General features: G+C 39.0%; 1 protein-coding gene across 4 annotated transcripts; it reads right to left on the reverse strand.

Annotated features, from left to right (window-relative positions):
* Nucleotides 1-9,968: 9,968 nt before the first annotated feature.
* LOC146318748 (protocadherin alpha-C2-like) lies at nt 9,969-16,310 on the reverse strand. 4 transcript variants are annotated; one of them, XM_084730870.1, is made up of 3 exons: nt 13,727-16,310; nt 11,643-11,679; nt 9,969-10,696 (listed from the first exon to the last, which is right to left on the reverse strand). In XM_084730870.1, the coding sequence occupies exons 1-2, from the start codon at nt 16,160-16,162 to the stop codon at nt 11,668-11,670; spliced, it is 2,448 nt and encodes an 815-aa protein (XP_084586996.1). In that variant the 5' UTR covers nt 16,163-16,310; the 3' UTR covers nt 9,969-10,696; nt 11,643-11,667. The 4 variants fall into 4 exon arrangements, with proteins under 4 accessions (XP_084586996.1, XP_084586995.1, XP_084586994.1 ...); XM_084730869.1 differs by having other exon boundaries at nt 9,969-10,699; XM_084730868.1 differs by lacking the exon at nt 11,643-11,679.
* Between the last annotated feature and the right edge of the window lie 1,135 nt (nt 16,311-17,445).

Raw genomic sequence — 17,445 nt, forward strand, 5'->3', positions numbered from 1 at the left:
TATGTGTTGAATATGGCAGAATTCTGCTGTGTGAAACTCTGGGTTGATGGGAACAGAAAAGACTCATATTAATGATGGCAAATATGCCTCGGTTACATAAGTATTTGAATGGACACTCCACCCCTAAATCAAGTATACTGTACATATTTTCCTCTTACCTACAGTGCTATTTAAGTAGATCTAGAGTATTTTAAGACATTTTTAGTAATCACTATGCTTTGTTTGGCGTGAATTGCTGAGTTTTGGAGATATTGGCCGTAGACACGTTCTCTCTAATCTAATGGATCTAGATGGCACTTGGCTTGAAATCATGACCTAGTTACCAGAGGTGCACAGAGATGTCATCATCTGTATCTGTATCTGTTTAACCAACAAAATGATCTGTCTCTATACTTGTATTCGGATATAAGACAAGAAGTGAGTGTATTATGTTGTATTATATAACCTAACATTCATTGGCAATACAACTGTTGTGCCTTCAAAGCATCAAATTGATTTGATATCGGGATATACAGTAATTAATTATGAGCTATATTATACATCCTTTTTCCATTTTGTCTTTCTTGCTCCTGCACATGATGCCTCCTTCATCCCTGTAAGAGTTTAGCCAGAAACAGTCAGCTCTCCTCTGCAGTGGTCAATAACGTGAAGTATGAAATGAATGCAATTGATTTCAGATTTTGGAGTGAACTGTCCCTTTAAGTGTGAGGGGGGAAAAACGGCCACTGACCTCTTAGTGACTTCTACAAATGGCCAGTCACACACTCTCTCACACACACACACACACTCACTGACTGTAGAACAGATATGCAAAGATTCTGCATTTCATTCAAGGAATCTTTACAAACTGATCTTTGTTCCCATTTGAATACACACTGCTGATTGTTCACCTGCGCAGCTATAGGAACCATTTTGGGTTTGTTGCATAAGGCTCGGAAAATTGTGTTTCCATAGCAACAGCAATTTGATGAATGTTTCAGTGCCAGCTGCCATCAACATTTTAAATGTGATGTACTGTCCCCACACAAAGCTATGCTTATTTACATGCCAACATAATGAAGAGTCTAATGAAAGCCATATTAGACGTACCAGAAGAGAAACACTGAGATATTCCATTGCAGTTTACATTCTTTATTCAAATATGCATTTTAATAAAAGAGAGGGTACTTGGCAGCAGCATGGAGTTGTGACTGTAAAGACAGCTGCAGTGTCCTTGAGCAAGTCTGTGTCTCTCTGTCCATCTGTCCATTGCATTGTCTGAAAAATTCGAGTTCACAGACATGACATTTGCAGTATTAAAGGTTATAATGACAGTTTCTGTAAGTTGTTACATACTCATATATAGAAAAATCCAGAATTTATGCTGTATTCGAGCTTGTGTGTAGTCGTCTAAAACAACTTACCCAGAACGGCTGACACAAACTAGTGCAGCACGACCCCATGGCAAGGGCAGCCACACATAAAAAAAACCTGCCACAGGCGTCACTCAAGATGGAGCCCAAATTTCACTGCACTTAGCTCCATCATAGTACTCAGCCTGGCCACCGGATCAGCATAGACGACTTAAGTTCCCCTGTGAATGTGAAGTCTGTTCTTTATTCATTTATACACTTCTATATATAAATATTACAATAATTCAGACATAAATTCTCTCTAATCCACAGCAGCGTTTGCCTCATCAAAACAAGATCTTACAGATGTAATATAAAGGCAACAAGACAGATTTTGTCAGTGCAGATCTAGTGTGTAAAATCACATACTTTACAGATGCAGTAATAGATTTGTATTCCTGTCTTGTCTGGTGCGTGTCTCTAAATCACAGTGACAGCCTGTTCATATCCATTTCCACTACAGTGCAATAACTGTTTTATCTTCTCACACGGCCCCGTCACAAAATAAAACAAATGACACATCAGTCCTCCATCTGTTGGAGCGGCACATCACTGGACACTTGATTCAGTCCTCCTCACTTCATCCTCCCAGCTGTGGTGGAAGCCAAGGCTCTAGGTGTTAACACTCATGACCCCATTGTGCATGGGCTCCTGCCAGAGTGTCCTCTGTCCTCATCTGACTCACGCATACAAATGGGTCAAGCACCAACAGTCTGTCTCACACTTTGACTGATATTGTTCACTGTAAAAATAAACTAGTTGCTTTAACCTATAAAGTTTAGTGCCTGGGGTGCCTTAACATTTTAAGTTGACTGAATTTGAAAAGATAAGATAAGGTAGTGTTGTGATTATTCAAAACAAATAAGCTCTTTTAGTTAAATGGCTTTGATATTAATTCAGTTGTATTGAGACAGCATGTTCAATAAGCTCAAGATATTAAGTTGAACCAACAATTCTTTGGTCACACCAGTGAACTTGTAATGAACTAATGAACTTACAGCTGCTCCCATTGTAGCTACAGAGTGACTGGAGTTACTCTGAGGCACTGCTGCCTCTGAATTTTTTCTCATTATTCAGAAAACAAACATCTTAAAATATATTAGAGACACAGCAAGTTTCCATTATATGTTTTCTTCAAATTAAACTATCCATAACTCTCACATACTGCATGCTGGGAAGTCTAACATGTTGATCATGTTTCTTTAGAAACTTAATTCAGTCAGTTGACTGAACTCTTCACTCATTCATTCAACTCATCAATTCAAATTCTTCAAGTCAGAAGAGCTAATGTTTATCTTCTGAAAATAGATAGCGGAAATTTTAAGTTTGAGTGACTTACATAAATAAAACTCATATTTCACTACCAAGGATCATGCCACAAAAATATGTAGTTAAGAATTTTAATGTATGTTCTGAGGGATAGGATGTTTATGATGAATGAATGTTAAGGGGAGGTGTGGAGGTGGATGGATGATGTCATCTGGTGCAGAGGGTGTACTGAAGACTGAAGACAGCCCGAGCTGATTATAGAGCCCCAGACTGCACCTAGAATGAGACGTGGGAGAGGTATGCACTAGATTGAATCAGGGGAGATGAGAGGAGAAGGGGATATGATGAAGAAAAGGGAAAAGGGTGGGTGGAGAGATCTGAGACAAACAGGGCTGGATGGGTTAACCAGGTATAAGTAGGCTTGTCAGGTGATTAGAGGTGTGGTTGAGGTGTGACCCTGCTCCTGAACCTAAGTTAAATAATTAACTTAATTTATGTAAAGTTATTGAGAAAAGATTAGTGGATTCCACTTAAACTATTTGATTTTTTACAGTGTTGCAATTGTAAGTGCATTAACAGGGATTTATTGATTCAAAATCACATGAAAATGACAAATGTTATAATAGCTGTGATTTGTTGGTTATGATAGCAGCCAAATCTCCTCCCACACAGGATGACACCCCACTGACCCTCACATTCTCCACACACTCCAGGCATCCAAGCACAGACAGAGGGCACTAGAGGACACCCTCTGCTAAAAATGCCACCACATGCCAAAGTTTGCATTGACTGTTGCTATCTACAGCCTTAAGCACAGAACTGGCCTCCAAAAACTACTATTACAGACTAAGTCAACACCACATGGATGAATATAAAAGGAGATGAGTTTGAAGTTTAAGATTTATGATGGAAAGTCTGTACAAACTGATTTAAAATGGACTTTTATACCAACCAAATCTAGACAGGATTGAGCAAATCCACATAATCTGGTTAAAATATGCTTAAGCGGCTTGTCCCCATCTCTGAAAACCTCCATTTTTAATATTCTAATCCGGTGCTCGATAGTGAAACAGACAGTACTCAATAGTGAAACACACTTATTGGATCAATACACAGCGCTCTGCTTGTCTAAATATATGCAAACAAAAGCACTTCTCTGATTGTGAAGATTTTAAAGTGATACATAATGATGCACAAAGACAAGAAATAAAAGCACTACTCTACTGCACAAAGAAGTTCTGATGATGTACATATATATAGTGCTTAATTGCATACCTCCTCCAAACAATAAAACATCTTCTCATAGACCTAAAGCTTTTACTACTTTACTGTGGAGAAGAGAAAGTTTCTGAGTGCAACTGCTTTTCTGTGATTGATATACTGTATATATATAAGTATATATATATATTTTGGAAACACTCAAAGGCTGCAGAGGTTTGTTTTTTCTGTAAACTCCTTATCCCCTCCCAAGCCTCGGTTTTTAAGGTTGTCTAAAATTATTGATTATTAGTAATTATTGATGCCTCTAGAGGGTTTTTAATTCTCCTTCACGTTCCACATTTTTATATTTTGTATTTTAAAACATGTATGTGTAAATAAAGACATGAACAAACACCTTAATATACATACATAGATAATATTAACCCTCTATTTGTGAATTATTATTGAAACATCACCTCCTTATTAGCATATGATTGCAACAAATTCATTTAGCATTTTGCAAAGAAATTGTCATCTAAACTGGTTTCAGTTATAAAAACTAAAAGCTGGGAAGGAATTTTGCCTAAATATTGAAGAGTTAGTCAATTTTGGGTGTCTCCATGATGAAAGGTAGTGCAAACAGGATTTTTGTGTTATGTGACGTGATTAGTTATATGCATTTCAAATTAAAAGTCCTCTTTTCACAGCTTAATAGTAAAACAGTTAAGTCGAGGTAAAGTAATTGGCAGCACAATGCAATAAAAGCATGCAGTGCATTCATTGATTTTTTTTTTTTTTGACTGACCTGATTTTGTTCAGGGTCATTTTGGAACTAGATTCTATCCACACAGAACAAAGAAAAACACCTTTCATAGGTCACTAGTCCATCACATGACCAACACCTGGAGGTTTCAGGATATTAAACCTTAGTCTGAAAATGAAACTGGATTGGAATTAAATTTAACACCATTCATAATATTTGAATTCCTGAACAATTCAGAAATGTGGGTGGCTATAGTGACAGCTGCCCAACATACTAATAGTCTTACTTAAGATATTCTGTAGAGAAATATGACATAAATGATGTATGAAAACATTTGGCAGAGCCAATAAAACAAACAAACAAAAAAACAGCTGTGTAAAAAAAATTTAAAAAAAAACAGTGCACACAGGATCCCAGCAGGATTGCAAAGCACTTTCAACACCATGGACATCACCAGGTCTGAAAAGTGCCGACCACTGGGAGGTGGATTGATGGCAAATATTCCAGAGATACTCAGCACACATGAATGTAGCCACAGGTGCACAGTGCTCATTTCCTCCGACCTACTTCCAATCCTTTTAAAGCACAAGTAAACAGAAATAACCTTAAGGCCATTAATGTAGTCGTGACAGTGTTGCAAAGTGCTGCTGAGATGAGTAGTAACCATTGGTTCACCAGCGAACATGTGACATAAGTATTTTGAACTTCCCCTCCCAGTTTTAGTTTTTTACCTCTTTATTAATTGTTAATGGCATTTCTCATTCAATCATCATCCTGCCAACATATTTTACAAGAGCTACCAACCTGGGACCCCAAAATAAATTATTGTAAGAAGCAACCATCATTGCAAAAGTTTTGTAATTTAAGACATCTGAAAAAACACAGATTATTATTATTGTTGTTTTAGGAAAATTACAGTTAATTTGCATATTGAGTAACTGAAAGCAAAAATAGAAACTTTTAATATTTTATACTGCACAAATTGCAGTTTTTATCTATAGTATATGTACTGATATTTTTAAAAAAAAATCAGTCAGTTAAAGAGAAACAGAAAACAACTGTATGAAATCATCAGGAACATTCGATTAATAAAGTCATGAAAAAATTGTAATAATAGAAAAAAAGCACTGGTGAGATATGATAAAAAGAATACATCTGTCAGTCATCTGTCAGTCCAGTCAAGTCAGTATTCTGTCATTTTTATTTTTCATCCTTTTTATTATTTGTTGTACTTCGATGTTTTTTATTCTACTTGTTTACCAGCACAATATTCCTTATTATAAGGACCATAAAATGAGTACTGAATGTGCAGGTGAAATGTATGTAGAATATAAATGCTCATTAAAAATATGTTCATAAATACACTTACATTGCAGTAATTACTAAAAATAGATGAATCCATTTCAAACAGAGTTATTACTAAAATAAACTGGATGCAATATAAATATATCATACAAACTGATGTGGCCCTCACACATCAGTCTCCTGTGGGACTGTGGACTGATAGCCTGTGTGGTCACAGTGAAGAGCAGACTATGCAATTTGGCTCTGGGCTTTTGCTAATCCTGACAAAGCTATTATTTGTCTGCTTCTGCGATTTGAACTGCAGGCACATCCCCTTTATTTAGTTTTCAATTTCCAAGAATTAGTGCAGAGCGTTATACAGAGAAACTGGGTCAAAATGCGTGTATGCGAGGGAATTTCAGCTAGAGAGGGAACGCGCGTGTGTCACATTCCAGAAGTGACTTTTGATAACTTTGTTTCATTTTTCATCACACACAGACACAACAACAGAAAGACAGATTAAAAAGCTTTATTCAAACCAGTATGATCAGGCAGAACATTTAAGCCAAATAAGCAACATCAAAATCCGACAATTAACCAGACTTGAAAATAAAGCAAGACCATTCTCTCCCATACTGTCTTTGATCCACTAAGTGGAATGGAACCGGATTAGGTTTGATGCGACTCTCGAAGCATACTGTACAATCTGACTGGCAAATTAGCAAGAGGAAAAAACTGAGCTGCGTTACACAAATGAGAAATAACACACGTTTTACTATGCCAAGCACAAGCACCTCCTGTGCCATTCGATCACAGTGAATACAGAAGATATCAAAAAAGTCTACTGTATAAAAAACACAAAGTATAAAGCAGTTCAATTTACAGTAAATGCATCTACTGGTTCTTCATAGAACATCTGCTCTGACACCAAAAGGCTGAGCCCCTTTTCAACAACGCCATAGCAATTCAAGGTATTTTATCACTGGGGTAATTTGTAATACTGTATGACATGCCGTTATTTCATTCATCAACAGTCATATACATCTTTTACAATGCAGAAGGCACGCAAGGAGCTCATCATATGTGCAATTTACTAATTCTTTTTAAACACTGTTGGAATCAACCGGTTCTGGCATTGATTGCACACATAACATGTTCCTCCACAGCAAGAGATCCCTCATTAAGTGACGTCTTCAAGTCTGAAAGACGGACTGCCAGCTGTGTTTATGTCTGGGCAGCCTGGTGCAGCACCAACACCAGGCATCAGTGAGAAGAGGAAAAGAGAGGTTCGATTTCACTGACTCAGAACATGTAGCTCGATACATCTCCAAATAGTCACTGCATTACAGAGCGAGTGCTGCGATCATATTTAGATTTGGTGCATATTTCAAAGTGCTGTCATCTGCTTAATACTTCTTCTGCACCATCTATGTGTTCAGCAGTGTGTGTTTTTTTTCTCGTGGAGTCAGCACTAGAGTACTGCAACTATAATTAACGCTATGTTCTCCTTCTCACAATCCAATCTCCTTAACTTGCCCAATTAGATCTGATCATTTAGCACCCTAATAAGTGTTCCTAATAAGCTCCTTGTTTCTGAGAAATTAATAGTCCTGGGCTTCGCAGTAGTGCAACAGCGCTACCTTTGAGGTCAAGAAAAGTACTCTAGTTTCAGTTTCAACTTATGTACACTATCAAAACAACATCATAATGCACTAAACTACAAATATGCAACACAAAATGCCCTTGAAGAAGCTCACAAAAAGCAGCATTAAAAGTTAATACGTAAAATATCTATAAAAACATGAATATTCATAAAACAACACCTTGCCTGGACCTTATATTCCCTTTGTACCACAGCAAAGATAAATACATTTTAATATTCTTACTCTTTTCAATAAACAGAGTATTTGTCATTACAAAATATTTTTTTTTTAATTTCCATAATTGTATTTTTTTTTTTAAGGGATTAATACGATTTGCACAGTGTGCAATGAATGATTGAGCTTATATTTGGATTGACAGTTTATCAGCCTGGGAAAAGTCAGTGAAATTTTGATTGGGAAGATAATACTTTATAAAGTTAAAAATATTATATTATAAAGAAAGCTGAATTGGCCCTTCCTAAGTCCCACCCCTGTTTGCTCTGTGCTCCAATAACAGTTGAGCAAACTTGGCACCAAGTAATTTTTAATTAGCTAATGTTAGCAAAACACTCACTAACTGGTAAGCTAATGTACGTTAGTTAACTTAAGATGTGAACATGTGCCACTTTTACAGGTCCCCCAGCAACATCTTTAAAACAACTCCAAAATCTTCTTTTCTTTTCAACACTGACAAGCGTAGCATCACTTATCTAAGTACAAAAAACAGGAAAAGAGAACAATGACTGGGGTACCAAGGCTGCTCCACAGGCATTAGAGCGCAGAGAGAAAAGGGGCGGGACTTATGAAGGGTCATTTGGCCCTGTTTTGAAAAATAGGTTTCATCATGTTTGGATTTGGTTACATGGGTTTACGTACTTTCCACTCTGGCCCTACCCCAACTTGTGATGTCTGAATAAAAATCTGATCTGCAGACAGACTTCCCCCCTTGCACCCTCACTCACTCACTCCAACGGGAGGAGACAGGCTGAAATGGTGTACTGCTAGATTTTGAGCATGATCACGGTTCAGAAAATTCAATATTGCAGTGTAATTCATGCTTCTGTGCCCAGTCAGATGCTTTATATCGGCACAGATATCTGTATATAAGGTATGAGTTGTACACCTGATGTTAGTGAGGGTGTCGGTAGTATTTTTGCGTGTCCATCCTCATCATTTCTAAAGAACTACAGTATCTACAATCAAATAAAAACAAAAACAGATAATCTCCTATGCTTTTTTTTTGGTCATTTTACAGTTTTCTTTTCTTTCATTCTTTTTTTGTCATTTTCACACATTCATCACTGTTGAGTACAACAAACACTGTAAAAAATGGAGAAATCTAAAATCAGATCATTGGTTACTTCAACGGCAAGTTTCTACTTGACAGTGTGAGCCCCACTAAACAGCAAGACTCACAATAGACCTTTTTCATGGCAGCCATATGGATATGAAATAGTAGGATGAACACAGGTGGTAACAATGATACTAATGAAGCTCCTGTTCCCTTTAGTGTGGCAGAGTCTTTCCAGCCAATATGCACAATAACAGCACCCTGACTCTGTTTGACCTGAATGGTATGGAACCTTAATTAGTATCAGTGAGAACACCTGTGTTTATACTAGTATTTCATATTAAAAAGGCTGCCATGAAATATTGTCTATACTGTAAAAATTATTATTTTTAAAAAAAGAGTGCAAAGCCTGAATTCACAATACTCACATGGCGGCCATTTTCCTCTGACATCACACTCAAGGTGGGAAGGTCAAATGTTTGATAGTGTTACACAGCTGGATAGGAAAGGCATAAATTAATTCTGAAATATTTACGAAGAATTAATTTACACCTATTGTATCATGTAACACAAACTGTAATGTTAGCTAAGAAGCTGTTGAATGCTAATGCTGCTGTTGTCTGTTGCCCAATGGTACTTAATGGTCACATATGCCATGCGGCCATATTTCAATTTCAAGGTAAAACAACATATTTGATAACCCATTAGGTTCCCATAGCAACAAACATCAACATTGTTAGCCAACATTACCATCTGATAGCATTGTACAATATGAAAGCAAAGGCATCAATAAATCCTTGTGTTGATATTTCAGAATTCATTTATGCATTTCCTTTTGCATCATGTAACAGTACCAAACAATGATGTTAACTGTGCTGTAGCTGCCATTAGCTAGTTAGCTAGTTAGCTCAGTTAGCCATCCAATTAGACTAGGACACAGCCTCCATAACTGACAGAGGCCAGGTTGACAACTGGTAATATATTACGTTACAAAGATGATGTACAAGAGTGTTTGGGAAGCGAGTTTGTAACTTGTAACTATAGCTACATCCATCATATTGATAAATTCAGTTACTGATTCTTTGTATGATGTTATACTGAGTTGATCAAAATGTTACAAGTATCATAAACATGTAATGATTAGTCAACTAATGGCTTTAACCAACAACTAGTAGTCGACAATAAAAATCTTTAATCGGGGGCAGTCTTACCTCCAACACAGCAGTATGACATCATTATTTTTGTTAACAGCATTTGAGTTTCCCACCCTGAGTATAACATCAGAGGAAAAGAGCCACCATGTGAATATGGTGAATCACTGACATAACCAGCTACAGTTAGGTATTAATCAGATTTATGGAAGAATCATATTCACCCTGATTCGTATGTGTACTTGTAAGTAGGCGTGATTTGAAGTTTAGCTTAAAAAAATGTTGCATGATGGCGACTTACGTACGTATATGTTGAGCTATTGATGGTTTCTAGAACTACAGCACACAGCGTAAAACCCTGGAGAGAAGGCAGATTTGTCCATTGAGGAGTTTTAAAGCATTATGGAGGGAATGATTTACTACATGAGGCAACTCTATAGAACTGTCCAAATTCTATGTCCAAATATTCTGAATCATGCAGATTCATGCTTAAAAGAGAAAAGACGGTAGAAAGCTGAGGTGATTAGTGGTCGATGTTGGTATGTACGGGGGGAATTGGAGGAGCTAGAGAGAAAGACGAGTTGGAGCGCAGGGACTGAGGGAGGACAGTTGTTTTACATCTTCTTTGTGAGTCACAGGGAAGAGTTTCAGCCAGAGACTCCCATGAAGAGATGATTATATCATGGCAGTTCTCTTCTGGGCTCCTGCTAAGAGACAGACCATAGAATTAGCCACAACAGAAAGTCGACATGAACTTGTAGAAAGTCCTCACTCATGCAACAGTGGATCGTGACTGGTTACTGCCACCATCATTGACATGTTATTGGGTGTCAGGGGCATTCAAATTCAGGTCAAAATCAATAACTCGTTTCTATATTTATGTTCCTATTTGTTTTTCAATGTATTGAATTTCTGAATTTTCATCAAATCATCCATAGAAATGAGACTAACATACACAGCTAAAATAAAATATGACAATAGGGAAGCAGAGGGTGTAATTAAAGCATGCACAAGCAGGCATCACATTGTGCTATTTGGTATTTGGTGGGCCAATATTACAACTACAGAGGGGAAAAAGAATAGACTCCACATGATTGCCCTCAAATTTGAAACATGGCCCTAACAGAGCTCATGTGCAAGGATGTGGAGATTGAGTTTGAGTTGATACTTGATACTCTCAGTGCTCTCAGGTATGTTACATGCTGAGAACCTATTCAGGACAATTCATTCCATAATCCTTTTTTTTTCTATCTGTGCCATCACTTTGCCCTGAATCTCAGCCAAGCGAGCCAGATGTGCACAACACAAAGTCTGACCGGCAGCCAATTTTATACTAATCTCTGCTCTCTGTAAGCTGATAGGTTTTCGCACTTGAGAGACCGGCCAATTTAAATGTGCGTTCACAATGGCATTGCACTGGAACAGAGTGTCATGTTTGTGAGGGCCCAGAGTCTGACTGGGGACAAATGGAAAATATTTGATTCTGCTCTATTTAACCAGGAGAATATGTCGGCCAAAGGATTACACTAAAGATTGTGACAGGTTATCAAACCGGATTTTTGAACCAAACCAAGACCAAATAGGAAAAAGGATAGAAAATGTCTACACAATTATAGTGGCTCTACAGAATGTAGTTAGCAACCAGCATACCTCCAGTTGTAGAATGGACTTCCTTTCATTTTGAGTACTTAAGAACAGAAGAAAGAGACAAGTTCAGTTGTACGTGTGAAACTCAGACACTCAAATGCACACTTACAATTAGAGATGCACAATATTATTGGCATGTAAACAGTATCAGTAGATAAAAACTTTAAAATGAAATGTCATACAGTTCAAAATGCAGATATGCTTTAATTATATGCACATGATGTGAGTATGTCTGCGGTGTGGAGGTTTTGTCTAGTTTTTTTAAACAGATATCAGAGGTGCTATTTGCAATGATTGCTCAGCGTCAGGCATGTAAGGAGCCAAATCACATTCCTTCAGCACTTCAATTTAACATCTAAAGAGCCGTTATCCCAATCATTATGTTGAATTAGTGAAGAACAAAGAAAAAAACTCTCAGCAGTAGTTTTTGTATGTTGTCCAATGAATTTCTATATTTTGAAAAGCATTTTATTTTATTTTGAAAAGCACTGTATTGTATGTCTGCATCTGTGCATATAACAGCATCGTCAGTCTTCCAGAATGAGCTGAAAAATCACAGCATATCGGATATTGGCAAAACATTGTGCATCCCTACTTACAATATATTCACATCATACACAAATCTCTCTCTCTTTCTCTCCATGTGCACCTGTGCATTTATGCATATTCATCCTGTTTAATCTTTCAGTGGTTCACTTGTTGCAGTTAAGTCCAGCTGTACAAAAGCAAACAACATCTGGATCAGTTTCAGCGGTTCCACATTGATTACAGTCTACTGTGTGAGAAGCAGGAGTGCTGCTGCAGGAGATTCCACAGACCCCCAGCATGACGCATCTCACTTAGTACAGCGATATCTTTCTTGTCCTTGAAGAGAACTCCTCCATGTCTGGGCTCCTTTGAAGTACTCCCCCCACCCTCTCATGCCCACTAGTTATGCTCTGATTGTGCGTTATGCATCTGCAATAAATGACCTACATACGACATAAAACATCGAACAGTGGCACATTTTCCGTTTGGGGGTGTTTGTTTGGCCTAATTATGCAATGAAAGTGCAGATAGTTCTCTGTATAAACACATTGATAACATCAGCATGACTTTATTCTTATGTTAGTTATAACTTTTTTCTGTTGCCTCTGGAAATTGGCGCATGACAGTCCATTATATATTGTATATCAATATATGAGTGTAGTAGAATATCAAGGACATTTTTCTTCCTAATGCAATAGACCATTAACTCCAATGCTTAATTCTTGTTTGTATTTGCATTACATTTCAATTTTACTTAGACTACCCCAAAGAATGTCATTGCCCACAGAGGGTCGTGTCTATGAGGGGACCCTAGATTTGCAAAACTTGCAAAACTTGCAAAAGTGTGTATGCATTGTTTCTTTCTTATGCACGTTGTACAAACAAATTATATTTTATAATGTGGCAATGCTGTTACTACAATGTGCTTAGGTTTAGGGACAAAAGCACTTTAGGGTTAGGGTTAGGAAAAGATCATTATCTGGAATAACATCACCACTCTCAGCCAGTGGACATCGCCTACTCAAAACATCATAACCCAGACACAACCTAAACAATAATAATTGATTTTTCTCTCATTGGTATCAGTCTTAATGCATTCCAAAGTACATATGAGAGTCACAGTTGTAGAAGAAGTACTTAAATCCCTGTCTTAAGTAAAAATATAGTAAAAATATCAGTCCTGCATTCAACACCCTATTTGTGTATGAAAAAATATACGAAAAACTGACAAAACACTTAAAGAACTGTTTCTAATTTTACATATGTGACCTGTTCGGAATGTGTCTACAACTACAAAATGGTGCTGTTATAGAATACATACACTAGTAAAGGCACTACTTTTAACTGGCAAAAATTAACAGCATCAACACCCAGAATCCACAACAAATACAAGTTAACATTTATTAGCACTCCAGAGGAAAAATCATGATATGTATATAAAAAAGTTTTTATACTACACTAAGTCCCTTAACGCATCAACTAGTTGTCTCATCAAGCTGCCTTTATAATCAGTTAATGACACTAAATGGGATCCCAGCTACCACTTCATTTATACGTACCTCCAGTGTGGATGCTCTGGAGTCTGTGGTCTCACTTGGCCCTATGCTCCTGGGTATACTGGACACAAAGTACCCAGCTCCTTTGGGAATTATCGGCTGTCTCACGACCACCTTGCCTTTCCTGGTCTCTGCGAGGAACAAACTGTACCAGTAGGCGTCACTGGAGATCAGGGTGGAATCTGCAATGGTAGAGCTTCTCTGGCTGATCACGCTGTTCCTGCTGATCACGCTGTTTCTGTTGGGGGGGGGGATTTTGATGGCCTTTGGCTTTGGTTTTTGACACTTCAGCACAATAATAACCAGGATGGTTATCAGTAGCAGAAACGACACGGCCCCTAAGCCGATTACCAAATACAGGTTCAGGTCTGTGAAGACGTCATACTCTATTGGCAGCTCTGTGGTCTCTGAAAAGGACATGACATGTTCGACTGTTGATATCTTGATGGTGACGGTAGCGGAGAGAGCAGGTTCACCGTTGTCTTTGGCGACAATCACCAGTCGCTGTTGCCTTGGGTCTCTGTAACTGAACATCCTCGTAGTCCGGATCTCGCCGTTGTACTGATCCAGGCTGAAGAGGCTGGCGTCGCTGATCTGCAGGAGCTGATACGTGACCCTGGAGTTCTGTTCAGAATCAGCATCAATGGCGATCACCTTGGCCACCAGGTGCCCTTTATCCGTGGACCTTGGTATCACCTCCTCTACGACTGATCCCTGCGCCCGCCAAGGTGACACTATCATCGGAGTGTTGTCATTCTGGTCCAAAATGATGATGTGAACTGTCACGTTGCTGCTCAGTGGGGGAACACCAGAGTCTCTAGCCTCGATGTGGAAGAGGAAATCCCTCTCACGCTCATAGTCGAAAGTCTTCAGGGCGTAAAGATCTCCATTCTCAGGGTTGATGGAGAACAGCATTGACATGGAAGTGTTAACAATCTCCTTCTCCATGATGAAATACACCAAGTACTGGTTCTCGTTAAGATCTGGGTCAAACGCGCTAAGAGATGTCAACAATGCCCCGGGTAGATTATTTTCCACGACATGGATGGTGTAGAAGGACTGGGAGAAGGTGGGTGCATTGTCATTGACATCCAGGATCATTAGAGTGATGGTTTCATTTTCAGATAAAGGCGGCGAGCCTTTGTCTGTCACCCTCAGTGTGATGTCATATTTGCTTATGATCTCTCTGTCCAGTGGCTTTGACACCAGCAGTTCAAAATAACCCTCTGAGGACTTGTTGAGGAGGAACGGTAAAGATTTCTGCTGATTCAAAGTGAGCTGAACTTCCCCGTTGGCCCCTGAATCCCTGTCACTTACGCTGACCACTGCGATCAGCGTCCCCACAGAGACGTCCTCAGTCAGAGAACTTTTCACAGACTTGATGGTGACCTCTGGGTAGTTGTCGTTCAGATCTGTGACGAACACCATGACTTTACAGTGACCCGACAGCGGGTTCGCCCCTCTGTCCTGAGCCTGAATGTGCATCTCAAAACTCTGACTCTCTTCGTAATCGATCACCCCCTTCACCTTGATCTCGCCTGAGTTTGGATCGAGTGAGAAGAGCTCTTGAGTCTTCTCTGAGGTGTACAGTGTGTATGAGTATACCAACTGAGCGTTTGTGCCCTCATCCAAGTCTGTTGCGTTTAAGGTCATGACCACAGTCCCTGCAGCCGCGTTCTCTGAGACGTTGACTGCAAACACCGGCTGACTGAAGAGGGGGGCGTTGTCATTGATATCCAGCACATTAATAACGATGCTGGCGGTGCCTGAGCGGGGAGGCACCCCTCCATCCACAGCGGTCAGAATCAAATTATGAACTGCCTGTTTCTCTCGGTCCAAACTACCGCTCAGCACTAAATCGACATATTTGGAGCCATCGCTGCCAGTCTGGATGTCAATGCTGAAGTATTTGCTCTCGCTCAGATAGTAGGTCTTGATTGAATTCGCCCCCACATCCGCATCCACAGCATTTGTCAATGAAAATCTCTCACCGGGAGGGGTTGCCTCCGAGATGTCCAAGTGCATTGTCCTCCTGCGAAACACGGGCGCGTTGTCGTTGATGTCCATGATCTCTAACTCGATGTTAAAAATGCGAATGGGGTTTTCCAGAATGACATCCATTTTCAGAAAGCATGAGGTGGTTTTAGTCATGCATATGCTCTCCCGGTCGATCTTCTCTCGGATTATCAGCTCGCCCGTGTCTTTGTTGATGTCAAGGTAATTTTTGCTGGTAATAACATCGAGCTTCGCTCTGCGCTGCACCAAACTGCGAACATCCAAACCCAGATCTGTGGCCAGATTGGCAACAAAGGAGCCCTCTTCCATCTCCTCCGGAATAGAGTAGCGAGTGATGGCAAGCGCACATCCCCACAGTGCAATGAATGTAAAAACAGCCGCGATCAATCGTGTCCGTAAAGGTGCAAAGACAAGCGCCATCATTGTGGTATTTTTTAAAATAAATCTAGAAATGAAACAGATCCGTCCTTACGATCAGGTTGTCTTCTTGTAGGGGAGCGCCGGTGTCATTCTTGCCTCCACGCGTTGTAGCTGCAGTAGGCCAAACACACAGTACAGTACCGCTGGAGGAGCGGGGGGCTCGCTCAGCACTGATCTGCAGGGGCGGAGGCAGCGTCTGTGTGGGCTGCAAGGGTGGCCTCATTCAAACTAAAGGCTGCACATACAAGAAGTCTGTTAGCCAAGCAGAATTTACAAAAATGAAAAATGTATGCTTAAATTCAACATTTTGTGCAGAATCCTGCATTTTATGTTGATCTAAAATATAAAAAGAGCTAAAAAATTTGAGCTCAAAGTTAATATTACCCATATGACTCCCACCATACAGATGTGGTTAAAATGTATTTATTCATTTATTTGTTAGTCATAATTAGAAGACATTTGTGTAGCTATGGATAACACTTTATGGTAATGGAACATTAATTATCATGCATTCATGACTTCATGCCATTGAAATGAAGTCCAAACATATGATCTACTCTCCATTTATATTTTTTCTAAATGCATAATGCCTTTATTGAAAGGGCCACAAACATGAAGAAGTCATGAAAAAATAACACTCAGTTAATCATGATCACAACACTTGGAAGTTCAACAGAATACATGTGCGCTGCTGGGACTGGTCAGTTTTTTTTCCTTGTCCCTTTTAGTTCTGCAGGCTGACCTGTGAAGAAGACATAAATCTTAATAATTAGATTTGATTGAAATACCTTAGTTACCTTGTGTTAATTAACATATTGATCTTGTGTTAAGTCATGCATGAGATACTATTCTTTTGTGTGCATTCCTGATAGTTCATGAAGTTCTATATGAATGAATTCATGCTTTTTCATGCATGAAGTCATGTAGGAATTCAATATAATCCATACACCTTTACTATAAACTGTTACCATTTTTATGCCACATTTTGTGTTGCAACTTGCAATTCATGTTTACCTGAAATATGAAAAAGTACAGCTGGTGGATTGGATGTGATGACCAAGTATTCTTTTTTCTTTCTTTTTTTTTTTTTTTTTATAAATTTTTGGGGCTTTTGTCTTTAATTGGATAGGGACAGCTGAAGATATGACAGGAAAGGAGGTGAAGAGAGGGGGAATAACATGCAGCAAATGGATCAAAGGCAGGAATTGAACCAATGACTGCTGCGGAGGACCAACAGCCTCAGTACATGGGGTGAACGCTCTACCAACTGAGCTATGGGAGCACCC

This window comes from Lutjanus erythropterus, chromosome 11, assembly GCF_056507025.1.
Source record: "Lutjanus erythropterus isolate fLutEry1 chromosome 11, fLutEry1.hap2, whole genome shotgun sequence".
In the NCBI taxonomy this organism is placed as follows: domain Eukaryota; kingdom Metazoa; phylum Chordata; class Actinopteri; order Lutjaniformes; family Lutjanidae; genus Lutjanus; species Lutjanus erythropterus.

Bases quoted from the DNA above. Each gene is read 5' to 3' on its own strand.
- LOC146318748 (XM_084730867.1), bottom strand. From the start codon at position 16,162: ATGATGGCGCTTGTCTTTGCACCTTTACGGACACGATTGATCGCGGCT. The intron at 10,700-13,726 runs GTACGTATAAAT...TCTGTCTCTTAG, and splicing joins CCAGAGCATCCACACTGGAG to CAGGAGCCCAGAAGAGAACT.